Source organism: Anas acuta, chromosome 2, assembly GCF_963932015.1.
Source record: "Anas acuta chromosome 2, bAnaAcu1.1, whole genome shotgun sequence".
Classification (NCBI taxonomy): Eukaryota; Metazoa; Chordata; class Aves; order Anseriformes; family Anatidae; genus Anas; species Anas acuta.
This window is the reverse complement of record NC_088980.1, coordinates 37,144,168-37,172,009: the sequence shown is the minus strand read 5'-3', so window position 1 is coordinate 37,172,009 and position 27,842 is coordinate 37,144,168. Positions and strand designations below refer to the sequence as shown.

Genomic DNA, 27,842 nt, shown 5'->3' with positions numbered 1-27,842 from the left:
GGACCAGCCCCAGATTGCTGCCGCTACCGACTTCATCACTGGGCCTCGGTTTACAAGTAAGTTGAATAATACTTGAGGCCTTCATGTTCTTCCATTTCCAGTTAGCTGGAGGAGGAATCGACCAGGCTCTTTGGGAAGTGCTGTTAACCCCGAGGTGACCTGGTCTTTACTCTGACCTTTTAACTCGTCTTCATGGGTGGGTTTGGCTCCAAGCCTATGTGATGCCTGGGTTGCCAAATTCAAAGAAACAGGTGGAGTTGGAATAGAAGGTGTTTATTCGTGTTATGCTGGAATTCCTTTGCTTTTGCCTGAGGCTCTACTAGAGAGGTCTTCAGAGTTAACAAGGCTATTCCATTCTTGCCTGAAACATTTTGTTCTTACATTTCTCTCCTGTCGATTGGAATTAGAGCAACCAGAAATGTTGTGCCTGTCTAAATACAGAGCTAAAAGTAATTCCATGTTCTGTGGTGCTTGAAGCATTTCTTTCTGCTTGTGTTGTGTGAAAGATATGCAAGAGTGTAGAAAAAAACAAACTAGCACCCTTAGTAGAGACCCTTTATTGAGCTTTCTGTGAAACCTACACGAGAAAAAGGCTCTCGTTCATAGATGTGACAACAGGGGCAAAGTGTGCATCACCTCCGTGGGAAAGCAATCAACCAAATACAGGGCATGCAGGAAGGAAACTAGGAAAAACAGGAGATAGGTTTTTTATTTTAGCATGTGTGCACCACAACAGGTTATGTTTATATCAGAGGGAAGGGCTCTGCACAGCATGGCCCACAGTCCTTGTCCCCTTGCTATCCCCATGTGGAGGCCCCCTGGACCATGCTGTAGCTCCTTTCTGTCCTATGCTCTGGAGTTTAGTTCCCTTGGAAACCAAACACACATTTACACAGTTACTAAATGCAACAAGTATAATAACAATTATTCTTTAAATTGTACTGAGCTGTATATTTTCATTTTATTGTTGGAAAAGTTATTGTGTAACATATTATTCTATTGTACATATATCTACAGCAACCCTTATCTTCTAGGCTTTTATCATTACACTAAAAAGCAGTATAAGATGAGGATGTCCACATCTCTGAAGTTTTATTCCAAACTCTCCCTCTCTAAACAAAAATATTTTCATTCTCGGTGATAAATCCCACTTGTGATCAGTTCTAGTATTTGTATAAACATTTTTAAACATGAAGCTAAATGCTGAAGGAATGATATTCCCAGTGCAGAGTCCAAAATAGAATAAATAATACATAATTTAAAAATCTGGCATACTTATAATTTAAAAAATAAAAGGAATCACATTTCGTTAAAACATTTCAATCGCAGCTTTTCTGCAATTTTAGAAATTTTCTTTTCTCACCCTAGACTTGGGCAATGATCAGTGATCACTGTTGTTCTGGAAGAAGTTGTTCCCATCCTTGCAGCTGAAAATTGAAGCATTTTCAAGAACGTCACAGGAAAATTTGAATGGCACAGCAGCAAATGGTGTTAGGTTGTGATGCTATCAAAGGAGTGAGTGGTGACTAGGGTGATTGGAGTGATGCCCGAACATGGCATGGAAACTGCAGCACTCAAACCAAACAGGGACCCAACCGAGGAATTTTTTGGACAACATAATACGGAATGCTGTTCATGTCTTCTATTATAACTAATTCTATATGCTTGAAACAAATTTATTATGATTTACTAAGAGCCGGTGACTGGAATACTCCGGGCAGAGTATTCTGATATTCTTTCCGTTGTCTGAAGCACACACATTATGCTGTACATTGTCCAAAAAAAGCTATTTTCCGTCTTGAAAGAAATATCAATAGCTAATTAGGTTTCATTAATGATACCCTCCCCCTTTAATAAATATTTGTGTTTGTGATTGGTTTATATTATAAATCAGGTGTGGAGCTGACCTGGGAAAACTCCCAGATCTTTGTTCTTCTGTCTTACAAGGCTCTTGTAAAGTGTCCTCATTGTTTAACTCCCAAATTGAAAGTGCCCGAACAAAATACTGATAGAAGTTTGCTCTGCTAGTGCACACTGAGGCCATTCTCATTACCTAACACAAGCTCCCGTTGACTTCTGTGAAAGAGAGGAGGTCAGAGGGGATGCAGGCTCTACAGCAGCTTGTTTAGAAGATTATGCGTGTTCCTGTCTTCTGAGGATGGGCGTGGAGACCCATGACAGCAAGAGTCTACAAATCTTGTTGGCTAAAACTGACAGTGTAAAAGACTTACTCAGTGTAGTAGGCAGCAAGCAAGTGGAAGCAGACACCAGTATTTTCTTCCTATGTAGTCGTTGTTGAAACCTGTTGTTTCCCTCCGTTTGCTCTTCCCAGCCACGTTTTTGTCACTGGAATAATGATGAGCTCATCCCATGGCTTTTCAAAAGCAAACGGATGCCACCAATTCTTTCAATTTCCAAATAAGCAGGGAGCTGTTACTTTTCTCTCACATCTAATTCAGTCTTCTTCCATATTCCACGAAAGGTTCCTGAAGAGTTGTTCTTACTTTGCATGAACACTAAAAAAAATGTTGTTAATAATTCAGTCTCCTTCTCCTATCCAAATTAGACTCTGGACGAAGGACGTAAGGAAGGGTGTGCCAAATGCTGAAGACTGTTGGTATTCCAAATCAGTGAGAGTGGTTCGTGCCTAATTAAGTGCTAATTTATGCCCTGTGCTATCTCATGGAGGGTAGAAATTTGGCTCAGGATGGAAAATTCGTTTTTTAGCTATTACATATTAAAGCATCTACTACTTTTATGCATACAAAACCTACTTTGTTTTATATGGATTGAGTGCACTGTACAACACAGTTAAATTCTCATCCTGATTTGGCTGATTTCCTCTTAGAGTTTGAAAAGTTTCACAAACATTCATTTTCCTGTATCCTCAGAAGTCACAGAGTGTGCTAAAGACAAGTTCTCTGGCAGCCAATATTCCACATTTCCTTCAAAGGGCAAACTCGACTGTCTTCTGCAATAGCAGAGTTGAGAATCCATTGATGCTCACAGTATCTTTATTCCTTGCTTCACAGAATAAATGGAAATTTTAGCTCAAGCTGAATAAACCAGGAGCTGGTGGCAACTAGTTGAGCCAGGCTTTGAAGGAGAGACCTTCCTAACTTCCCTGTATGCTACAGCAAACACAAACATCTTTCTTTTCTGTGTTGGAAATGTATCTTGAATCCCAAAAGAGAAGTAATGCTAAATGTTGGTGACTTGATTTCCCCGCAGACCTGTCAGTCATCTCTGGCGTACCCCATGGGAACGTTCAAATTGCCACAGCTGGTTTGCATTCTTGTTACATACGCACAAAAACAAGTCCTCTTCGTCTTCACTCTTCACTGCCTCTATGCATTTGCCAGAAAGGACATGGATGATCAATCCATTCTACAAGATGAGAGAAGGGGAAGAAAGAACAAAAAAAAAAAAGGGATTTCCAGTGAAAACTAGGCCATGTTTCTGAAACTTTTAATGTACAATAGGTCATCAGTAATGACTTGTTGTTCAAAAAGGTATTGAACATGATGACTAGGTTTAGCTCTGAGCCCAGGACATTGTGAGAACACAATTCCTTTGGAAGCTGACAGGCTGCACAAGTGCAGAGCTCACTCACTCTCTTTTCCAACGCTATTTGTTTCCTGTAGGTAACTGCTGTCATCAGCACCAACTACAGTATTGGAGGGCACCAAATTTCAAAAGGACCAGTGCTTCCCTTAGGAATCGAAGCGTATTGCAGTAGGCACTGTAGCCGAGGATTGCAGCCTGCCTACGACTACTGTAACTGCTATTTTCCCAGGCTGTCCAAGAGCATATTTTTCAGTCTTGCAAAGGAGTTGGGTAAAATCTACTAAATAATAATGAACTCTTCTAACAAGAAGTTTGTCCTTCAGCAATACAGGAAGAATTTTAAAGATTCCCCTGCTCCCAAAGAGCTCTTATTTGGGAGAGTTCACAGTGCCTTCCTCTATCCAAAAGAAGTGGGCAAGGATTTGTCCTGCTCTTCCTTACACAACCTCTTACAATTCTGATTCTATTCTGATAAGGCCAGATTAAACAGATAAAATGAGGGCATGTGAATTTAGGTAGGATTTCTGTACTTTGTATTTTTAAAAAAAAAATGTTTTGCACAGGCAGTGTAAACAGCATCCTAAATTTCCTGGGTGAAAATGGTCCGGAAATGAAAGTTGCCCTTCAAATATGTCACCCCTTCCCTGCACATGCATGCTGTCAGGCACCCAGTGATGGCATAGGTGCCCTCAGCAGCCCTCCCCTCACGGCAGTGTCGGTACGGACCTCCTGGACGTCCCAGTGCTGCTGGCTGTTGTCTGTCTCCTTCGTACAGTTGTGAGGGACAACCTTGCCGTGGCTGACATCAAAGCAAAGCAGTGGAGCAGACCCAAACCGGATTTCCTTCATGCTGTTATATTCAAAGTGCTGGAAGAAAGAGGGTTTGTTTGAACAACGACAGAAGGGCATCCCGATGCATTTTTAAACGTTCATTCCAAAATTTCCCACTCGTGTTTCTTAATATGCAACCTAAATATGAATGAAGGAGAACCAACAGGCCTGATCCTGCAAGGCAATCCCCCCAGCTAGTTTTGGCATAGCTACATACCTGAGACTATTTTTTTGAGGAAAGGCTTTGTGGGCTGTAATTATGCATAAAGTAAACCCATCCTACAAGAAAATGTCCTAGTTTAATAAATATTTGAACAGAAGGGAGTTTCTGAAATTGTCTGTACAGATTGCAGTTAAAAATGTGCCTGCAGCTACCCTGAGCCCAGTGTAAGCAGTGGAACTTGCTTGGGACTTAGAGTAAATATCTGCAGTCAGTCTGTACTGGCTTGACTTCTCTCAGTGCAAGTACTTGCTAGTCTAATGCCAGCTTGGGTACCTACATGAATTTTCTTCCTGTATTTGACTGCAGTTTAGACACTAGAACACAGGAGAAACCACCCCTGTTATTGTAGAATTGATACATATTTTTTATGCCTAGTCTTTCTGTTCTTCAGGCACTACCAAATATACTAACAAATAACCACTTAACAATGTCTGCTGGAGCAAAGTGCGGGGACCAGGCCTCAGTGAAACGTGGAACATTGCCAATTTGCAAATGATAATCATCTATACAAAGACAGGCAATGTTGCCTTAGCACACATACGTTATGTCAATATTTCCCCTAATGCCAACCCACCCATTTACATGTTGGAATCACTATTTTCTTAGTAGTTCCTTAAATCCTGTGCAATACCCATATACTTGAGGTGTACGGTACCTGGCTGGGGCTGTCACTGCAAGGAGAGAGTTCGATGGAGCCGTCTGCAGTGGCCCTTCCAGGTCTGTAATCTGCACAGAAGCCAACACCAGTATTGTAAAGCTGTAAATAAATGTTTATACTGAAATAAAGCACAGTCAGATACAAAGAAATTATTCAGCTAACTTTTTTTTTTGTGATTACATCCCCTTACAATAGGAGTTTTTGCTTGCAGTTCAAACAATGGATTTTTTTTTCTTTCAGACTAGATCTTGCATTTTGATCTTGCAAAGTGATCTGATAAACAAGGGAGAGTCTCACCAAAGGTCAGTGACACCCAATGAGTTTTGTTCAAGTTAGAGTTACCCACTTCTGGTTTTAACTATTACAATGGTTAAAAGAAATCAGCCAAAGCTACTTTTATGATAATGGCAAGTTGCACTTCATCATGACATTGTACATGTAATGAGAAAAAAATCGAGTTGTTCCAGAGGGAAAAAACATTTCCTTTGATCCACAATCAGTTATTATGCTCTTCTCAAGCAATAGGAACAGACAAAATAGTAAAAGGACACAGTAAAATCTGGCTACAGATACCAGGATGTTACTTAATCAGTAGACCTTGTTTCCTGGTTGGGGGAAATCCCTTCCAGTAAGGCTGCCTGGAATGAATTCGTATTTTAATTGATGATAATTATCCTCTTACATGGTTTTAAAAATCGTTGAGAATGTCACCTCCTGTACACAGTCTGCCAAGTAAGTGCTATTTCTACCACCTCTGCCCCTGGGGAAAGTGCGGGACTGGAGAAATGCTGCTTTATCTCCTTGCACATGGATCATCATAGAGATATCTCCCCTGCTGTTGCAGTTGCCATCCGTGTGAGGCAACACAGTTCTTTTTCTTTGCTAATAGCACCTAAAGAATCTAAGGTTAGGATCCTCTGATCAATGACACCAAACTGAGACAGAAAATCTGGGTTCATCTCCTGGCTGGAGTTCAAGGCTCATGTGAGAATTTGGACCAGCTGTTTGTCTCCTCAGTCCTTTTGCTTCTTGTTCCATTCTTGTTGTGTAGCCTGTTTGTATAATAAGCTTTTCAAAGTGGTAACAGCCACTTACCGTACATTCATTGAGTACCTAGGACACGGAAGCAATACAGGGATCTTTGATCAATACAAAAATAATAATCCTTTTTTTTTAGTGTATTTTCTCTTACTTTTCCAGAGAATCTTGGCATGTCTTCAGTTTGGGAGAGTTCAGGATACACATTTGACAGAAACCACTGGAAATTTCTACAGCCCAATCTCTTCTGTAGCTGAAGACGCTCGCTGCAGTCTGGCTTCTCTGCCTTCATGGAGAAAGCACAGGGCAAACAAGGTTACTAGTGTATTTGTGTTAGAAATGCTAGAAATGAAAATGACTGCACAGGAATTATTTCTACCACCTCTCCTATCCTGCTTGTTACAGATACTGATACGTATCTCTCAAGATCAAGCCCAAGAGGAGGACCAGCTGTACCCTTTCTCCAAATGTGTTAAAACAGCATTTACTCTGGTGTTGTGACAGAAGGTAATGTTTCAGAAATAGCACACACTGTGAAAATTAGTATTTCCTTTAAAATTATTATTATCCTGCAAGATAAGTCAGATCTTTTTAATTAAAAAAAAAGTCAGGGTCAAGTTTGATACTTGTACTGAAATCAGTGGGACTGTATCAGATTGTCATTAAGTACAGAGCTTGACCCCCCTCCTCCCCCCCCCCAAAAAAAAAAAAAGATTAAAATTTGATTTCCTGACCTTTAAGAGTCCAAATTACCCAGTCATTGTCAGTCTTCCCTGATGAGAAAATGTAAATGAAAGGAGAATTTGGCCTAACATTAAGCCTATCAAATCATTACCTGGCAGTTGCTAAATGTAGTGGGTAAACGTGTTTCCTTTGATTTATGTCTTTTCTTAAGTTACATACACATGATCATTACCCTTCACCCTCCTTAGTACCAACTCTTGTTCTGAAAAAAGACAGGTACCTTCAAACCTCATTGCAGCTATGGGCATCATCACTGCAAAAGACTGAGGGTCTCAGTATGTGAGGTATTTAGCATCTGAAGGTGGCCAACAGGATTCTGAAAACCTCCTAAGCAGGTAAGTGCCTAATCCTTTGGTTTCAAAACCATGCAAAGCACTTTTCTAAATCTCTTATTACTCAAATACTAAACCAAAACAAAACAACAACAACAACAAAAAAAAAAAACACACCACCTTTAAGAGTCTCTCTCCTCTTTCTTGCCAGCAATAGATTTCCCCCTTCACATTTCTACATTTGAAAAAATGCAGTTTTAGATTCCAGGACAGTGGTGTGGATTCCTCTGTCAGAGATTAAAATTGGTAACATAAGCAAAGAATTGCCTGTAAGTAACTTTGCTCAGCTCAGTCATTTCTCAGCATCCATAAGAAAGAAAAAAAAGCCGTTGCCACATGGCTGAAAATCACTGACAAATAAAGAGCCTTGGAGATGAAGGGAGAGGTATTAGTTTCTAAAGATAGGTATCAATCATGCCAGCCCCTGTACGCTTCACAGGCAAACATCAACAGTTGCAGTATGTTAAAGAGAACCTTATAGTCTACTATCAGTCCTAGATTCAATAAGAGTAACAATGAACTTCAGCAATTCAGCACCACACAAGCCTGGCCCCGAGAGATTTCCTTGGAACAGGAAAACAGAGGAGTAAAATGCTTCCCCTAAAAAGAGGCGTTCCTCGAGAGGCTCTGCTTTGGCTGAAGAAGGCAATGGTGGTAAATCTCATGTTGTCATACTAGTTTCAGCGTGCATTTGATGCTGAGTAAACAATGTAAATATTGTAAAGAAAGTCATTATCCCTGTAAACCAAGCTGAAAGGAAACTGTGCTTGTAGGTTAAATAAACAAACCACACACAGACAAAAAAAAAAGGAGAAAAAGAGGCAGTGGCTGAAATTGTGGAGACAGGCAAAGAACCTTATTCATCTATATTAATGCTCACGCCACAGGCATCGTGTGCAGGATGTAATTTCGACCGTAAAAGGGGAAGACTTATAAAGCAATCTAAACGGGGGTCATTTTTTATTTTCAGTAGTGGGCTCTCAGAGATTTTTGTAGTGGCCAATAGGTGGCTCCGCTCGCCCTTGCAGTGCAATAAATCCCCGCTGGGCTGATCTGCAGCTGTGGCAGCTGAACGGCAATAATGTCATTGCTTGCTCGTGTCTTTTGAATAACATCCCACTGCACTGACATACTGAAAATATTGGCTGTGAAAGAAAGGAACGGAGGAAAGGGCCTTTTATGTTATGGTGTGTTGAACAGAGAGATTGTAAAATAGGTCACTTGAAGGAGCATCATACTTAGGAGTACTAAAAGTACCCTGGCTTGAACAAACTCTCAGGCAAAAGGTCATCGTACTTATAGCTGGTAAACTCAATCATTGATGGCTGTAGTTTTTAGTTCAGAAAATTGCTTCTGAGTTGAAAAGAAAGGCCTTCAGGAAATAATTAAATGATTTAAGGAACTAACTGCCCATCTGAAAAGACCTGGCCTAGCATTCATTCTCCTGTTACATTGCTGTAAGCCTTGCGAGTCAACTGATGAAATCCTGGCCAGTGGAGTTAAAATATACTCCACAGACAAGAACGGAGAAGCTTTTTAAAAAAGAATAATGAAAGAGAATGTGTCTCAGGCTCTAGGATGAGCATAGCAGCCTGACTGGAGAGGCAGATCTGATGGAGCCTAAGGAGGTCAGACTAGGTGACAGGAGAAAAGCCACGCTGACACACAGCCCTTTTTGTCTCCCCACGGTAATGCAGCTCCTGCTGGATCTCCTTTCTTAGATGGTGCCCAGAGCTGCAGTGACTGAGGCACGCAGGACTGAAATGCAGGAGCAAAACTGAATGGGAAACTGCACAGCCCCTACACATGCCATGCCTAGCTGTTTTCAAGGAATCTTTTCTCCTGAAAAGCATAGAGTTGGTCAATGAATAGGAAGGTGAATGACACTTTTTCATTCAAAACTCCTCACAAGTTTTTTCCATTTCCTCATAGAAGAAGGTATTTTTACAACAAAAGGTATGGGAGCTGAAGAATTCTGGAGAACTGCAGCAAATTAACAACTTTGCTGCCAAAGCTTTTAATACAGCACCCAGCAGTTTGTAACATGTGGGATAGACAGTCCCTTGACTGACCCTGAATTACAGTGGATTACACAGTGGCATAAAAACAGGTATGGCTGTTCTGCAGTTGTTGGGCGGTGTGTAGCCTGCAGACATTTCAAGTGTGGCTGTATGCCAGGGCTGTGTCACACACCTGGCTGCAAGCCTGTCTCTGTCTGCTGGCTGCTGGCAATCCAAATCTCTGGAGGATGGATTGCTGTCTTTGTGGCCTTTCTAATGAAAAAGTAACTTGTAAACAGTAGCTACGGTGAGAACCAAATTCCTCAGTTACAGATGGTTACTTCTGTCAATTTAGGAAGAAATTGCCTTTTCTGATGTTCCTGCAGTAGGAGAGACAACGCCGCTTGCCACATGCCAGTGAATGTTACTTGAATCACACAAGGAAGACTATCAGCCATGAAGAATGAATCCTCTGGAAGGTCCCTTCAAGCACACAGTGCAACTGGGTTCCATTTCAGATGATCCCCCTGTACTATCAGTGGTGGAAAAGCAAACCACTACTTGTTGGGCAATCTAAAGAAGGAGTCATTTGGTGAAGGAGTCATACTCTATGAGATTTGACAGCTTCAGCAAAACCAGGTTTCTCTCTTTCTTTCCTGATCTAAGAGCTCTTGTACTTGGTAGGTTTTACAAAAAGAAAAACTATCCCTGGCACCTTGCCCATTGAATGTTTGACTGCACAGAGACACCCACGCTGCTATCCCACCCCTTTCACCTACCTCAACGCACACTCCTACCCTCGTAAACAGACCACTGCTGATGTCTTTACCTTGCTGATTAGGAAAGCCACTGTGTCGTGCTTGTAGAAGTTGTCTTTGAAAGAACCCAGCCAGGTCTCTGCTATTCGGATTTTGTTCCTCACAATGGCCTCGTCATAGGAGAAAGCCCGGGGGACGTGACTTCGATAGACATGCCCAACGCGGGAGCATGGAATGATTTCTACAGAGCCACCGCAGAGCCAGGTCTGAAACACAGGTGAAGGAGCAAAAAGAGATCATCTTTTACTATCTTCTACATAGCTGGTAAAGCACAACTAGCAGCATTGAGTAGTAGACCAGCAATTTTAAGAATGCAAAGCAAAATGAAAGTCACTCATTGAGTTAAATCCTGCTCTGGGCAGTGGCTGAATGTTAATTATCAGTTCAAAAGCAACTAAAAAGGGGAAGCTCCTTTACTACAGACTCCAGGAAATTCTAATCTGCGCATTGCTGGAAACAGATAGAGCATCATTATGTGCTTCTTCATACACTGTTCTCCACAGACACTGAGACATACAGATACTAGGCAAGATAGACCTTGGAGTAGAACCATTTATATGCTTTTATGTTCTCCTGTGCACAAACAGTGCAGTATAGTGAAGAGACCTGGGGGCACACCTTCTTTTGCCTTGGACATAAAAGACTCTGTACCCTTTGTGTCTGCAATTTCCATTGCTTTTTTAACATCAGTTACTCTTTGTATTGAGCAAAAACTAATGCACACAGATTAATATAAATGATTTAATATTTAAAGTACATATTTGCAAAGACATGAAAGCTACTCTTCCTTTGGTGCATGTTACATGTCAGAATAGAAGAGGTGGATTTCAGAAGGCGCCCAAACCAGTGACTTTGTCCTTGGGCAGATACTCATCGTAGGATCATAGGATTGTAGAACAGCTTGGGTTGGAAGGGACTTTGGAGTCTAGTAATAGTGAAACTTCTTGTCCTGCCATAATGCTCCTAACCCACAGCAGCTGCATATTCCTGTATAGTCCTGACAGATCATGGAGCATGGGGTAGAACTCTGCAACTGAATTCTCCATACTTCAAGAAGTTCTGCACTTAATTGCTTTTATAAATCACTTCTTGCCTTTTCATTTAAGTCCCTTTCAAAACCCATTAGTTACCAGTCCTTGGTGTTTTAATTAAGGTTCTTACCCTTATAGATAGTTCTAGATTTTCTGCTCCCCACATGGTCATGTCAGAATCATAAGCTCCAGTGTTTTGGAAGTGATGTCGATCCATGGCAACTACTGCACCAGCTACCACAGGGCTCCTGGATAGAAAATAGTTTGGAAGTGAACAACTGTTTTGGGTAGATAATATGAAGGATGAAAACCCCATCATTTCTGTGATAGAGATAACACTGAAAAATGATTGAATGCCACCCCTTGTAATCTCAAGTTAAGAGTTTAACCAACCAAAATTAAGAACAACTGGAACTGAATTCTAGGATTTGCCTGGGGAAGAGGGCCAAGCACTTAGGTATTGAATAAGGCTCAGACCAGTGAGAAATGTAAACCATCCATGTACACCCAAAACAACAGACAAACATAATGATTAAGACGTCTATTTTAACTCTGTATGATCCATCTTCTGCTTTCCCTACAAATTTCAATATCTTGTCTGGTCAGGTTGTATACTAGTTGCTTCCAGTTGCATAGAAAACATTTGTCATGTTGGCAGTATGACTGCAGCCTACTTAGAAGGAATGCTAAAGGCCAGATAAACTCAATGTAAACCAAAAACCTGTCCCTTCAAAAAACATTAACCAAGCAAATGCAAATAACCGTGTCTCACTTTCATTAGCTGGAAGCTTTCCCAAATTGTACAGTTTTGCTGTTGAGCTGAGTGGAGGCATATTGCCTTATGAACTGTTACCTGATAGGGCTGATGGGAGACTGTCGTACCTTCTCTTCACGCTCTGGCACTGGTTCCCAGTGAAAATCTAGTTTCCAATCAAAAACACCTCGATGCAGGCCCACAGAGTGATAGTACTGAAAGGTCTTCCAGTCTATGACATCTATGACAGGGGAGACGACACTGTTTCTGCAAAAGACAATATAATTTCTTCTCAAAGCCGAAGCATAAATTCAGTACTGTGTTACTGAACAGTGGTTCTTCTTTTGATATTGTCAAGCACAAACACTCCTTTAGATGTTGAGTGCCCTCGTTTTCCCTCCTGACAGAGCTCAGATGCTCAGTGCATGGGAATGCTGAGCCTGCAGTAACGATTCTAAAGATCAATAATTTATTGATAACCTATACATTATATTGCCATTTTAAAGCTATTCAGGATTTTATACTGAATTTACCATCAAAATTCTTCTAAAGCTCTTTCACACAGAGGCCTCCACCTCTGAGATTATAGGATCTGTATGGATGCGAAGTTTACACTGAAAGATGATTCTGGGCTCACACACTTTATCATCCTTTGATTTTCCTCTAGATGTTCCATAGTTCATGAGTTTGTCACTTCAGGACAATGAAGCATGCACTTATCCATCATTTGTTCTACTGGTAGCTTTGCAAAAACCTTTATCACTGCATTTGGAAAACAGTTGCTGTTTGTATTGTCTTCTACCACAGCTTGACGTGTTCTTGCAAATGCACTGAAGAAAAATAAGAAACATTCACTAGGAATTAAAGTACACTGAAAAAAATACTTTTATTCTTGAGTATCTATATAGAAAGTTATTCCAGAGTAGCTCTTTCCTTAGAAAACAGCTTCCTGTTGAAACAGAGAGAAATTAAATGGTCAGTTTTGGGGCAAAAAGTAAAAGGTTTTATCTCCCCTGTTTAAAGATATTCATGTTGGTCAGAGATTACTCTTGAGAGAAATATGTTTGAAACATACTCTAGCCGATGGAGGAAGGTCATCTCAGAATGTTGTAATGCAGTGGGCCATAGGTTCTCTTCCATGGCAGAGACCAGAACCAACCGAGGAAGCTGGCAGCCCTCGGTGATGTTCATGTAATCCTGTCATATCTTCTCTGCCTTTACAGTATCCTTAGTCTTTTTTTTTTTTTTTTTCAGTAACAGGGTGAGGGGAGCTCAACATTTTGTTTTATCGTAGTTGCTCTTTCCCATAGAGAATTTTCAAACCCCATGGAGAAAAAGAGATTACTGATCTTCAGTGAATTGTATGAAAATGAACTGTGCAGAGGACAGCATTAAAATGATTCAGTTACTCCTTTGTCTCCTAATGTGAGCAGACTGCCCTGTAATGAGTTAAAGGCAGAAAGATTTAAAATAGAGAAGTGATTATATTTCTCCATTCAGGTATAAAACCAGCCCTTGCAATATGTTATTATAAGTGCTCTTAGAAACAAGCATTGAGTTTATAAATAGATAGTACAATTTTATGGTCACCTGCAACATCTGTAGGTTTATACATCAAGGCAGTGATTTGCTGTCATTCTTCTGCAGGACTCAAGAAGAAATGCAAAGAAATGATCTTAAAAGTAATAAAGCTGATGTCCTTCCCTGATTCTCTTGATGAAAACCCAGTGATAGAGTTTTGTATCCAGGACAGGAACAACCTGAAATCTCAAGCCAACAGGAGTCTTTCTAGTGAAAGCTGTATTTAACCTTTACTCACTAACAGCATGAAAAGGAATCTAACTGCTTCTAAAAGTTACTAAAAGGTAGTGCTCTGTTGGACTCACACAAGCAGGTGGTTTTTTCTTTGTCATGCTGAGAAAAATAGTGCTAACAATTTAAATGGATTTTCTAAGACTAAACTTCAAAAAATGAAAAATCACTATAATTTCTACAGCCTGCTACATTCTCCAGTGCAGACATCACTGACAACTGTCTGGGTAGGAGTGTACTTGGAGCTGGATATTTCCCACCTCACTTTATTGCTCCTTGCTGAAATGCATATTATTGCTGCTTGTCTGTCCATTCCCGTCCAGACAGGACTGGGGAACTAATGACTCCAGGGTAGTTTATTTTACAGTTTCAGAGTCAAGTGGGAAAGATCAGGAGGGCATGCTTGAGTGGAAGCCAGAGCAGGCAATGTAGACTAAACCATTCAAAACCCTTGGCCATGAAGACTGGGCCACATGTGTGTAGCCACTATAGCTCAGGGAGAGACAACGCAGATACTTGGAGCTATGCTCAGATATATACTGGATCAGATATTCCAGGCATTTCAGATGATCTCACATTTTCATATCCAGCCATTTCAAACCCATCCTTCTTTTTGTATCCACCTTAAATTAGTTGCCACTTGGAAACTCCAAACCCCAACGATGCTTCTAGCATCGGTGTCATCACTTACAAGTCAGCACCACAGGAACAGTTCCAGCTGAAAGAACACCTACTTTTTAATGCATGCTTTTACTTTGCTTGTTTTGGGGCGTGGTTATTCAATGTATTTCAGGAAAAATATCTGCACTGATGTCAGGGATTCTGGTGGTTAGGAGACCAAGCAATTAACCAAAATATCTACAAATTATGGCATGGAAAATACAGTACCGGATAGGTCATATTCTAACCTGGGTGGATAAACTGGGTGACCTTTAAGGTCCCTTCCAACCTGAGCCATTCTAAGATTCTATAATATTATTTGGTATTAAGGCTTTTTAATAAAAGATCTACTTTCTGCACATTCAGTGATGGTTCCGTGTTTCTGTGGCTCTAAATGCAAATTTGCAGCAGAAGGTAATTGAAATTTGGAAGATGTTCTTAGCTATTCTTTTTTGTTTTTAACTGAGTAACTGGCAGACAGTCAGCAGCTTCTCGGCACTTTGAAATGAAACACACTGGCAAACTACTGCTAATTTTACTCTGTGGAATCCAAGGAAAAGAAAAAAACAGGAAACTCAAATACAACTGGCAGCGAGGCTTTGAACTGTTTGACTGTGGTGATACTAATTTGTGAATATTTCAAATGCTTGGAACACATAGGATCTACAAAAGGTCACAATTCCATGAAAAAGAGCAACCCAAACAAGAACAATTTCCTAGTTTGGGATTTCTCAACCAAATACAACTTAAATGAAATGCCTTCTCATGACCCTTTGCAGTCGCCATGGACATTATGTTCTTTTCTGTTTTTAGAATAAGTAACATGAGAAGAAGAGTTAATTAACACATCTGTTTTGAAGTCTTAGATATGATATTTTGAAAGTGTTTTTTATCGATTTATCTTTTTCTTTTTCTGGGAAGGGAACAGATTTTAATCTGTTTAAATCCTCCTTTAAATAAGGGGGATCAACAAAAGCAAACATGAAAATGCTGTGTTTTCCTCAACCAGTTTCAGAGTGGATCATTCCCTGCAAAAATAAGATAGCTCAGAAATCCAGGCAGCCTGAACTGTCTGGCTCTGCACATAGTCAAAGCTTCAGCAAGTAATTGAGAACACAAGCTTGTTCCACGGCACACTTCATTTTCCCTGAAATCACATTGCTTGCTGAAGTCTTCAGGGAAAAAAAGTAATTCTAAACACTCGAAATTTAGTGGGATTAATAAAAAGAGAAAATGTAGTGATCAGGAATGGTAAAGCTGTGGGATCCAGGATTGCTTACATATTGCCTCGCAGACCAACTACTGGCTGACCGAAAGCATAAGGACAATAATATCCTTGAACTGATGTACTACCTACATGCTAAGCACTAAGCATGTAATTCAAATCTCGGCTAGGCAGAGTCCTAAGAGAATGCTTTATAAAATATATATATATATATTTAAACCTGCTTTTTATGTTAAAATATTCAAATCTGTATGTGGGGTTCTGAAATCTGTAGGAGCTGCCAGTACCTTTTTACACCGGGCAGTCTGGGCACCGTGCCGCAAATCACGCCTAAACCTTTAAATCTTCATTGCTCCTACTTTTGCCAATAATGATTGCTTTTGGCTTTAGATTCTCTTCAAGTTTCTTTACCTCATCTTCTTTAAAATAGGTCACCTGCTGATACTGATCAACTGTGAAAGATTGTCAACAGATAACATATCTTCAGATAACATACCATGTAAGTGCAGAACTTTATCTTACTGAATTTGAAATTAGTGTTATCGACAAATGGATCAGGCTATAAAAAGATCAGGCAAAAAGAGAGGTCCCAGGAAGCAGGCTGCTGTATGTGAAGTATATGGAAGGTTTTCAAAACAAGGAAAGTAGCATGGAAATGCATGCTCAGATGCGTGACGGGGTTGCTTGTCCTCTGGATGGAGAACATCATGCTTCCGTAAGCCTGTAAGAAGGCAGAAACCAGATGGTTTATGGATGTGATAGCTTGAAAAGCTGGGGTGTGGGCCACAGAGAAGTGGAGAGTCGGGCAAAAAAAGATGATGAAAGTGTTCAGTGCAAAATATTTCCCTTCTCCCTTGTGCAATGCCATAAAACCAGCACCACTCAAATGTTTTGAACAGAACTCTGTATCTATTCCTGTATCTGCAGAGGCTCTGCTCGCCTCCTCAGCTGATGAGATAGCTTTCCATTGCTGTGCTCATTTCTTATTCTGTTTAACAGCATCTAGTGACCTAGAATCATGGAGCTAAGTAGAGGCACTTTGAATTTTAGAAACCAAAGAGGCTTCTTTTAATAATGTTAAAGGCTCCAGTTTGCTAACGTAATCTTTGAGCTGTGGTATAGGGAGTGCACCAGAGGGAAGTAGCCTTGGCGATGAGGAGCAGGGGGAAGGTCCTGAAGGCAAGCTACCCCTTTGCAAGCCATCTCTCTCGGCACTGTTACAGTGCCCATGCCTCTGTTAGAGCTGGAATTCCTTTCCAAGAATATAATCAAGCCTTATTTTGCTTCCATGCAGTATTCTCAGGAACCACAATTTGAACCTTTTTTATTTATTTAAATCACCCTGCTGCAAGAAAGGAACCGTACACTTCAGCATGATGGTCACTATGTTTAGGTTAAAGCAACAACCTGTTCAGGGCTTCAGGCAGAGGTCACTGAATGCTCCCCCTGCCTTTCACTGCCCCTGGACTGAACAGCAGTTGTCTCCTGCAGTCTCCTGGAAAAGGCAAAAGCCTCAAAAGACGATTGTAATAATTGCACAGCTGCATTCCTACACACCATGCTGCTCACCTGGAATTAGCCTGGAACATAAACAGTTGTCAAATGAAATGATCTGTGGGGCATCTCATCTAGTTTTCTAATGTCGCCCAGGTGACTGTGGTATTCATCCTTGGATAATCGAAATGTCAGGGGATGCTTTACAAACCGCTGAACCATTCTCAGGTGATACACTAAGCTGATGCACAGCACCCCAGTCAATTTGTTAGGCTTGGTTCAAAGAACGGGTCCCAGGCAAGGTGTCCATAAATGCACATGTAATGATTTTAGAAAGACTTAATACTTCTTGGGAAAACAATTTTGATTGGGTTAATGAATAAAACCCTCGTGGAGGGAGATGAAACGCAGTCACCCAGAGCAGTCAAATGTCTGACAGATATATCTGTACCTGTAAAATGGGGGTAATATTTCTCACGTTTCTCATGTCTGTTACTACTACAGGCTGCTCAAAACTGATGGTATCTCCCTTTTGGTGAGTATGTTCAACCCACAGCGGGGTCTCAGTTTGCCCAAGGATCTCTAAGATCATACTAATAGTGGTAGACCTGCTAAGGCATCTCAAAATTGGGCTTGTTCACAGTTTTCAAAGCTAAAATCTCTCTCCCGGCTCCCTTAAACTCTGGCAAAGGACTGAGATTTGGAAAGGCTGCATTTTTCCTTGCCAGCTAACAATTCACTCGCTCTACATGATTAAGTGTTTTCCCATCCTGTCCCTGCAGCACAAGAGCGCAGGTAGCAGCTTGATTGGTACGTTAAGAAGAGGAATGGGGGTATTTCACTACTCACTATAAGCTTTTTTTCACTGTGCTTTCCTCATTTGGGCAGTCTTAGGGAGTGGACATGATTCGATTTAACAGCTCCTCAGCTGCTAAATGAAGCCAAGTTGCCTATGATAGTGCTTTACATTTCTGTAGTGATCTCCATGCAAGCATTGCAAGCAATTTAGGAAAAATAATGAGTTAACTTCCTTATCAAGTCAGTGTTACTATCACCATTTTTCAGTTAGGGAAGCAGGGACAATGAGGGAAACTGACTGCCAGATGCTTTTGAGCATTCCTCTTCGTGCACTGGAGAATGGGACAGGTTCCCCGCACTAGGGTGGCAGAACTTCCAGCAGCAGACACAGTGCCTGGTACAGCAAGCAGGAAGGGATGATTTAGCCCATAGTATTATACAAATGCCCTTCCACCTTTTCTCCATTAGTCCAATTAGCCATTAGCTAATTCAGTGTTAAATTCTATCCTCATAGAAGGATGAATGAGCGTATGGGCCTTGCAGGGAAAAAGAATCCTTCTTCCTCATCCCCTGGTGAAGGTGTTACAGAGATCTCAGAGCTCTGGTAGGCTCGGTGGTTTGGCATCCCCTTGGCAGGGAGAATTTTTGACAGTGAATCCCTACACTTGGAGACCTCTGGGTCCCAGCTGCTCTCACGCCATTGCAATTCTCCTGAAGTAATAATTTATAGTTCTCCTTTAAGGCTTTTTGCATCTCTTTTTGATTTCAGCAGCAGAACCTAAAGGACTGACTGACTGATACAACAGGAGTTTTGCACAAACATCAACAGTTGGCTAGAGCTCAAGGCAGAAGAATCTGCATATTTTTAATAAGCCATCCATTAAGTCAGCAGACAAAAAAGAATCTGCTTTTCCAATGAGAATCTTTTAGAAGAGAAGAGTCATGACATCCTAGGGCTGCATTCCACTAGCTTGTAGTATTTTTCATGTTTTCATATGAATGACGTAATCGTTTCTAAAAGCTCAAATTAATTCTCTTATGGGCAAACATAATCAGCCATAAAAGCAGTTTGTTCCAGTGCCTGGGAACAGCCTTTGAAGGTCTTTATTACTACTATTTAGTGGTCTGGTAAGACTTTTAAAGATGTATTTTTCTTTTACCCCCTCAAGCAATTATTCATTTTTTCTCAAGTGGCTTATGGGTAATGATAGACAAGTTAATGTACAAACGTTTCTTTCAGAAAAGTCCCTTTAATAAAGGATTTACTTCCATGTAATTCTAGAACCATTTTCAGTGATTTAATCTCTTTGATGGACTTGGGTACTACACAGATGAGCTCAGCTGTACATTAGAGAGGAGGCCCAAGTACCTACCTAAACCTGAAACACTCAGAAAATATGAATCTGTACCTTTTCCTGTGAGTTTGGTGTCTGAAAATATATGAGATCAGCTAGAGCTGTCTAGGCTGCCCTTAAAGTCCTGTTTTTCTGTGGAACAGAGATGGTGCAGGTGACATTGGTATGTAACCAAGCAGGCTCAGGAGGACAGAGTATTTTAAGGAAACTGTCCCATTTTATCCTTGGCTTCATGACTGAGACAACTGAAAAGCAAAGATAACAATGGAGTGCTGCAGTAGTTTCTCTGGTGGACATTTCTCAATTTGCAAATGTCTTGAGACTGCAGCCCTTTTAATTCAGACCACCAGGAAGCCTTCTCATAGCTCTAACAATGGCTAGATGCAAACTCTGACAGTTTAGTGACTCTGGGTGTAAAATGAGGGTCATAGCTGCGTGACCTCTCCTGCTTCCCACATATCACGGTGACGTACGTGGTGTGAAAGTAGAAAATAAAAGCAATGTGACCCGCAGGAAGAAGGTAACCAAGCAAGGATGGAAAAAAAATCTAAGTGTTTCCAAGTACATCTCTTTCAGCAGAAATTAGAAAATGCAGAGAGCTGAGAAGTCACGAGGACAACGGTGTTGGACAAGACAATGTGTAAGGGTCCCCTCCAACCCGGACCATACCATGCTCCTACGGATCCCGTGGTTCTGTATTTACCGGTTGCTGGACAGCCGGGCCAGGAGGGGCTCCAGCCAGCCCTTCTGACACTCGCAGTGTGAATCCATGAAGACGAGCACGTCCCCAGTTGCCCGTGCAGCTCCCAGCATCCGACCTCGGATGACTCCAAGCCTCTTGTTGCTCCGGATCAGTTTCACACCATCCAGCTTTGAGATGTATTCACTCAGGGCTGACTTCAGGGGCCCTGTCATAAACAGAAAGGTCATTTTAGCTTTGATTCAAGCTCTTACAAGCAAACAACAGATAGTAGGAGATGTCAAATGTTTGCTGGTAAAATGTTTTGGGGGCATTTTTTTTATATATGGCCAAGCAGGCCGTGGTCCAAATACTCCCACAGCAGCGTAATGTCAAAGAAAAGTAAAGACTAATGGAAATTGAGATTCACTAGGTGTGAAGCTGTTCCTCTGGGAAACTTAATATCCTCCTCTCCTGTTTTCACCAAAAGGTGGATACTCTCATCATCTCATAAAAGGCACAGATCAGAGTGAGATACTACAGGTGTTTGGCTTCCCAAAGCACTTGGGATTACTTCAGCAATGTGGAGTTTTCCACTCCATGCTTCAGCCAAAGTCCACGTCTGGAAATTATTACGGCAGATCTGGTCCAGTGGGAAGATTTGCATACTGTGAACTTATTTTAAAGTAAGAAAGCTGAGAGTGATTGGAAGTGATAGGGAAAAAAAAAAAAAAAGGAAAAAAACCCAAACTATTTCGAAGTTGAAAGGCTAAGCTGGATTCAGGGGATGGAAGAGCAAAACCTGGCAGTCAGCTCATGGCTACACTTAGCTCTCTTGCTGGTCTCATTTGCCTTCTCCTCTCTTCATGCAGTTCTCGGAGGAGGACAGTTTCCTCCCTGCAGCTTTGGAAAGCAGAGCTCTCGTGCAGAGAAGTGTGGGCTACCTTGCTGGCTCAGGTCGTCTACTAGGATGATATCCTTGAGGGAGGCCTTGGGGGCTGTGTCCATAATGCTGTGCACCGTTCTCAGCAGGGTCGACCAGGCTTCGTCATGGAAACAGATGATGACACTAGCAGTAGGCAGGCTGGAGTCATATTCTTGCTGCAGGCACCTGCATGGGATCACATGAGGGAGACACTAGAAACACTGGTACACCTGGCTGCTTCTTCCTCAGACCAGTTACAAGCTATACCTTGGACTTCGGGGATGGAAAGAAATTGAAGGTCTCAGCTCAGGAAGAAAAGGAAATACTAAAGTGTCCCAAGACTGGAGCACAAGATAAAAATATGAGAATGACATTTTAATAATTGAAATACAAATATAGGAATGTTTTGCTGTATTCTGTTTTTTTTTTCTGTTCTGGCTGAGGCAAAAAAAGAGAAACTGAAGACAACTACAGCAAAGAGAGGGGGATAAAGCAGATCAGTCAGCTTCCCCCCACACCCCTTCCATATTTCTCCTATAACAGAGAAAAGAGCAAGTTGAAATGCAGTACCTTGGAGGCTAAGAAGTAAAATAACTCATCTGCACAACGGATAAGTGTCTCTGTGGCCTGCCTGACCAGGAGCATAGTGAATGAAGCCAGCATCTCATCCTGGTACACAAAAGAAGTGTACCCTTATGTAGGTAATGAAAACAAATACAGATACACTTCAGAAAGTAAATCCTATATGCAGACTATAGAGCCTGTGCACCTTGCTCTTTCTGACCAAAATGGGTCGCTGGTGAAAGAGGCTCCCAGGTGGGTGGATTATCCCTATGCCTTTTTCTGCTCTTTCCTTTACAAGCCAGGTACTGCTACAGTCTACAGCAAGAAACCTGGCCGCAAGGGGCTCGGTGTGGCATTGCTGGAGAGGCTGCAGAGCCCCAGCGGGGGCCCACGGCTCCCCAGCCTCCCCTGCTGCCAGGATTGCACCCATCACATCCAAACAACAAACACCAGGGTGACAGAGAGTGAACGAGGTGGTGGTACGTGATTTTGGTTCCAAGGTTGTTTGCTGATCCATCTTTGTCCCGGGTGTCAGTTCATGAAAAGCCGTTGCATGAATCTGGCCCGTTATTGTTTCAGCATTCTCGTATCACCAAGCAAATCATCATCTAGATTTACAGTGCTCATTAAACAATTAGCTGCTCAGCTAGCTCAGCTGCAGTGGAAGCTCATGTAAGGGATATCATGTTAATAATCGCTGTGTTTATTGCCATTTTACTTAGTGCTTTAGTTCAGGGAGTGAGGCCCTATCATGGTAGACACCACCCAGGCACAAAGCTGCTTATCATTTAATAGCATCCACAGGCTGAATGATTTAATAACAAATACAAATAAATGAATACTACAGATACACTTCTGGGCATATCAATTTTAAACGGCCACAATACTTTTAATATTTTACACTAATATCCTCTTCATGGAGAGAAACATTTTTCCTGATGATTTTTACATTGTAACTAATGTATTTTGTTCTCGTTTTACTAATCTTCTGTAATCAACAACACTGTTGTTTCATTATTGCACATGGGAGACTTTGTCTATTTTTCAGCAGGATGGAGAGAAGGATGCTCTCATGACTTGGCAGTATCTGTCTTTTCAGGCAGAATAATCTGGAGATAATTAAGAAAAGCGAAGGTCTGATGCTGTCCTTTCACTAACAGGCAGCTTCCAGACAGGAATACACAACACAGCTATAACCACCTGCGCTTTCCACCATCATGCTGCAACGCTGTGTTTCTAGTATTGTGGCTGTAGCAAGAAAATCAGGCTGTTGTGGAATCTTAATTGGAAAATAATTGAAAATAACTGTACTTGAATACGTAGCCTAGGTGGCGAGTGCCTAGTTGCCATGGAGATTGGCAAAGGCTTGCAATGTGGGTATCTGATCTTCGGAGAAACGAGCAAGGGTGGTGGTGCACAGAAATGCCTTCCCTGTAATTTGGAGCAGGTCCACAGGCTGTCTGTCAGAAATTGACATTTCAGAAAGTCAGGGCTGTGACTGGTATAAGATGTAGGGATTGAATCCAATTCGTGAAAAATAAGGAATTGTCACATGCAGCAAGGAACAGGAGAGCGATTCTGACAGAGCACAGGCTCTGCCAGGGAGGACTCCCACTCACCTGCAGGGAAATAGCTCATTGAGATTCAGCTCCCAGCTGCACTCCAGTGGAAGCTGCGCTTTTGTAACAAAACTTAAAATCTTTTCAGATACCTGTGTGTTTGCATTTTCCTGCATACGTATGGTTTGATGCTCAAGGCCAACGGAGGAAAATGGACCTTTTTTTTCTGTTTGTTTTGTGTTTTATTTTGCAGGCAGAATTCAAAGAAGATACATTGATGGGCTTACTTCAGGTCCACAGTCCCAGGAGGGTGTCAATGGCAGCTGGACAAACCGATAGCACCGTGAGGGATGAAAGTACCTTAGAGGATGAATTTTGGTGTGGGAGAACAACTCTGTAGCACAACAAGACAAGTTCTAAGGCTTTTTCACCTGAAGATCCTGGCTGTGTGAGAACAGTTACTCGAAGGAAATAGGACAAAACCAGGCACCTGGTTTGTCCACCGAGGTATGTTTTACTGCAGGATCAGTAAGACTGCTGGGAGAGATGCAGCTTTATGCATCTACTTTCTGAAAGGTAGCATAAAACATTCACCTGGAGAGGCATGCAAAGAGATGTGGGCTTTGTTAGAAGCTGCGGTCTAGTGAAAGAGGTCTGAGCTATCGCTTTCCAGCTGGAGAGGTTGGATCCAGGGCTGTCAAGGCAAAGCACAGCTAGCAGGCTCTGGTTTACTTCCATCAGAGCTCTGCACTCTTCGTATAAAAAGAAACTGTAGTTGTGCTGCTCAGTGCTCCAATGCAAAGCACAACAGACCTTTTTATGTGAATTTCTGAGGAACAGCAGCTAAGTATATCTTATGGCATTTACGTTACATCTTGCACTCTGGTTTAACAGTAAAAAGGCAGTATGTAAGTGTGAAGCCTGGCCAGCCTTATTTTACAGTATCCAGAAGTGCTTCACAATTGGTAGGCACAGTGTCTGCCCTGAAGGATTTGTCTTTTTAAGTGAAATGAGAGAAACTGAGTCTGTGCAGCTGACTTGCTGAAATTTCTCCAACTGGTTAGTGTCTCTCTGATAACTAATAATAGACATTATTACAAGCAACACAATTCAAGCAGAATAGGCTAATAGCCATTCTGATTCCTTACTGTTTCACTCTCCTTTTACATCAGTACGAAACAGAACTGGCACAGTTGTGAGCGAGGCCCCCAGAGTAAATTATGTCCAACAAATATCACTGCGGTTTGCGTGCTGTGCCATGAAGGACAGGACTGGCTTAGAGGTAGACCTCTGCTGCAGGTTTATGATCTGGATTTAGATCTGAACAACTGCAAAGCCTCAGATGTTCAGATCTGTGGTTTCGATCTGGGCTTCTATAAGCTGTGGTGTTGATAGGTCCTTAGGCTGTCACTAGTCAGACAGGAAAACTCATCCAAGAGCTCTGAGACCATGGCTTAAACCTGAGTTGAGATTAATATTAGCTAAAACCGCCTCTTGTTGGATGGCCCTTCAGCTGCCAAAGTAAAACTGTTTTTTGGCTTACATCACAGGCAGTAAAACAGGGTCCTCCTTTGAACATTACATAGTTCAAAGAGCTGCCAGTGAAGCATGGTGAAAAATTACCGAAATAATATTAGCATATCATTATTCAATGGAATTATCTAAATTAACACTGAATCTAGTCAGTGAATGTAGAAAACAGTCCCTGCCTTTCATTTCTCTTTCCTTAAGATTATGCTCTTAATTTAGCACCACCATCTGGTTTTAGACATGGGAAAATGACCGCTAGAAAAATGACTATATAAATTCTGTGCCTTAAAATGTTTTCTGGCACATCTTTCTATTGTGTCCTAGGGGAAAGCTGCAATAGCTTTTGTTACAGAAGGCAAGAAAGGAAGATAGCCACCTGCATCTTATTGCTTCTCCCGTGGGCAGGGGAGCACTGATACACCTCAGCCCCTTTTAAAGTAGGATGAACTGCTCCTCCTGTGCTGCAGGAATAACTGGTTCACAAGTCTCCAGGCTCCAGACACAGTATGTGGGGCTTCAAACGCAACACACGGGGCTTCAAACACAACACGTGGGGCTTCAAATGCAATGCATGAGGCTTCACATGCAACACACGGAGCTTCAAATGCAGGATGTGGAGCTTCAAACACAACACAGGGCATTCCAAATGCAACACGTAGGACTTCAGACACCAAGCTTCTTTGATGTGGCCTTGCAGCCTGGCTGCTGCTAGTTACGGTGCTGTTTGGCGAGCCCTGTCAGACGCCCTGCTCTGCACCTCCCTGCCTCCCTCCCGGGTCTTTCCTCTCATAGAGTGACAAAATGGTTGAGGTTGCAGCTCGGCTGGCCCAAACCCCTGCTCAAGCAGGGTCACCTACAGCAGCTTGCCCAGGCCCGTGCCCAGGCGGCTTCCCCAAGCGGGGAGGGGGCTGCGGGGCTGCGGGCCCCCCTCAGGGCGCTGCCCCTGCCCTCTCCTCACGGGGCCGGCCCCAGCCCTGCCCCGCGCCCTCCCCTCAGCACCTGCCGCGGCCGCAGCCCCCGCGGCCACCAGCAGGCGGCGCTGCCGCCCGCCCGCCCCGCCTGAGGGGACGGGGACCGGGTGACGGGACCCGATAACGGGGACCCGATAACGGGAACCCGATAACGAGAACCTGATAACGAGAACACGATAACGGGACCCTATAACGGCAAACATCGCCCGGAGCCCCTGCTCCCCTTTCAGAGCTGGCGTCCCCATAAAGCCGCAACCCACCCCCCCCACACACACCCTGCCCCCGGTGCCCCCATTTCTGCCCCCCATCAGCCTCTCTTTCCCGGCTCCCGCTGCACCCAAAGCGAGGGGGCAGGTTGGTGAGGGAGACATAGGGCTCACAGGAGGGGTTCAAGGGGCTTTGGGGCAGCGCCAGGGGAAGGTGCGGGTGTTGTCCCCGAGATCAAATAGGCTGCTTTACTTACAACGGGTGTCGTACCTCAGGCAGCTCCCTGCGCAGAGACAGCCGCTCGCTGAGCGCTTCGTTGAAGCCGTGGGTCTCCAGGCCGAGTGGCTGCTGCCCCACGGCAGCCCCATGCCCGTCCTCCAAGGGAAGGGGTTCCAGCTGGGACTCCGGGTCCCCCTCCTTCGCCTCTGGCCGCCGGCTCTGCTGCTTCACCACACGATAGCCCTTCCTGGCCTTGCTGTGGTTCCTTCGTCCCGCGGGTGACACGACGGCGGCGATCAGCTCGTCCTCCCGCAGGGAGATGAAAGGCGACAGCCCGTCCAAGGGGTAGTACTGCTGGCTCTCCTCCTGGGTGTCCAGCATCTCCTGGGGCTCCGCAAAGCCCATCTGGTAGCCTTCCCGGGGGTTGAACTCCACCGGCTGGAAGGTCCCGTCCTTGCTCTGGTTGCTGGGCGGTGGATTCAGCGTTGTGACCATCAGCAGCAAAAAGCCCAGCATCAGCAGCAACAAGAGAAACTGCAGCTTACGTGATCCATATCTGCATTTCTTCCTCAAGAACATGCTGTTGGTGACAAAATGATACAGATGGTCATGTTAAACACCACTTGGATATCGCTCAGATTCCAGTCCTCGGGTTGCAGCAGAGCACTGGTTTTCACTATCTGCCAAGAGGATTTTCTGTTCCCCTCACATTTCACTGATGCCGTTTCATGCTCTCCTCTCTATTTACAGACAAAACAGAAAAAAATGCCTATTAATATTGCACTTACTGTAGTAAAAGGCAGCATGGATCCAGTGGGATGAAGTAGATCCGTTATTATTCAGTCCCAGCTTAGTTAAGAAAGAGCATGTTTAGCTGATGAAAAAAGTAGCTAAAGTTTTGATTTTTTTTCCCTTCTAAATTCTAAGTAAAAAGAAAATCCATTTCTTATAGCTTCCTTGCAGAGTATTTCCTGCTTCTTCAAAGTTTCCCGTTGCTGCCTGGTCTGATGTGCCTTATCTCTGAAAGCAGATCTGACAGCTTTCCCCCGTTCTGAGGCTTCGAGTTCGCTGTGATCAACAGATGAGAGAACTAGTCAGTCCCTGACTTTGTTTCACACATAACTACAGCACTCAGTCAGGAAGCACTTTGCCAGACATAATACAGAGCAATGTGTGCGTCTTTCTCTTGGTCCTAATGCCCTCACTGTTCTTGTCCTATCAAATCAAAACTTTGCAAAAGCTGTCAGAGGAGAAATATAAGAAGCAAAACGCCGTGTTATAAAACAAGTCAGGGCGTACCACGAATCACCCGACTTCTGAGTAACCTTATTAAGCTAAGAATGCTCAGAGTGAGAAGCAAGAATTTCATAAACTGAATAAAAGATGGAGTGCGCATGATTTATTTAGTGTTAGATTTATTCATATGGTAATGTGCTAGCTGGAGTATATGAGTATATTTCATCTGCAATAAATATTTACAGCTGTAGGGATTTTAACACTGACATAAGGATGCCAAATTATCACCTGGCAGACTGAAGTTGTCTCCTCATCCATAAATTCGGTGTTGCACAGGGAGCAGCACTTCAAGTTTTCAATAGTCCAGGAATAACATGTAGAAAGCCTGGGCTGGAACAACGACTACTGACACTGAGAGAGAACAACTTCTGTGAGTAAAAGGGGAGCTCAGTCTCTGAGGTCTGTTTGCTAATGCTGCTGGCAAGGGTGCTAGTGGGCACTGACTGTGGCATTTTTTTGCTGCAAGACAGATGATTGTCCAATGGGAAAAGGGTGAGACAGTCCACATGCTTCAGCATCACATGCCTCTTGGTCTGGCAGAGCATATATATC

At 42.7% G+C, this 27,842-nt stretch overlaps 1 protein-coding gene and 1 long non-coding RNA gene across 5 annotated transcripts; one reads left to right on the top strand and one right to left on the bottom strand.

The window, feature by feature from the left end:
• Positions 1-541: 541 nt before the first annotated feature.
• Positions 542-27,690, bottom strand: GALNT15 (polypeptide N-acetylgalactosaminyltransferase 15). 3 transcript variants are annotated; one of them, XM_068674304.1, is made up of 11 exons: positions 27,519-27,687; positions 26,032-26,574; positions 20,964-21,130; positions 20,044-20,248; positions 12,096-12,263; positions 11,373-11,490; positions 10,223-10,417; positions 6,472-6,603; positions 5,277-5,378; positions 4,294-4,434; positions 542-3,387 (listed from the first exon to the last, which is right to left on the bottom strand). In XM_068674304.1, the coding sequence occupies exons 1-11, from the start codon at positions 27,542-27,544 to the stop codon at positions 3,241-3,243; spliced, it is 1,944 nt and encodes a 647-aa protein (XP_068530405.1). In that variant the 5' UTR covers positions 27,545-27,687; the 3' UTR covers positions 542-3,240. The 3 variants fall into 3 exon arrangements, 2 of the variants coding, with proteins under 2 accessions (XP_068530405.1, XP_068530406.1); XM_068674305.1 differs by lacking the exon at positions 27,519-27,687 and adding an exon at positions 26,783-27,244; XR_011093899.1 differs by having other exon boundaries at positions 3,250-3,387; positions 5,277-5,347; positions 27,519-27,690.
• On the top strand, positions 6,508-10,215 carry LOC137852518 (uncharacterized). Of its 2 annotated transcripts, none has more exons than XR_011093903.1 (3): positions 6,508-7,396; positions 9,326-9,503; positions 9,780-10,215. It is a non-coding gene; the product is annotated as an uncharacterized lncRNA (long non-coding RNA). The 2 variants fall into 2 exon arrangements; XR_011093902.1 differs by having other exon boundaries at positions 9,749-10,215.
• Positions 27,691-27,842: the final 152 nt, after the last annotated feature.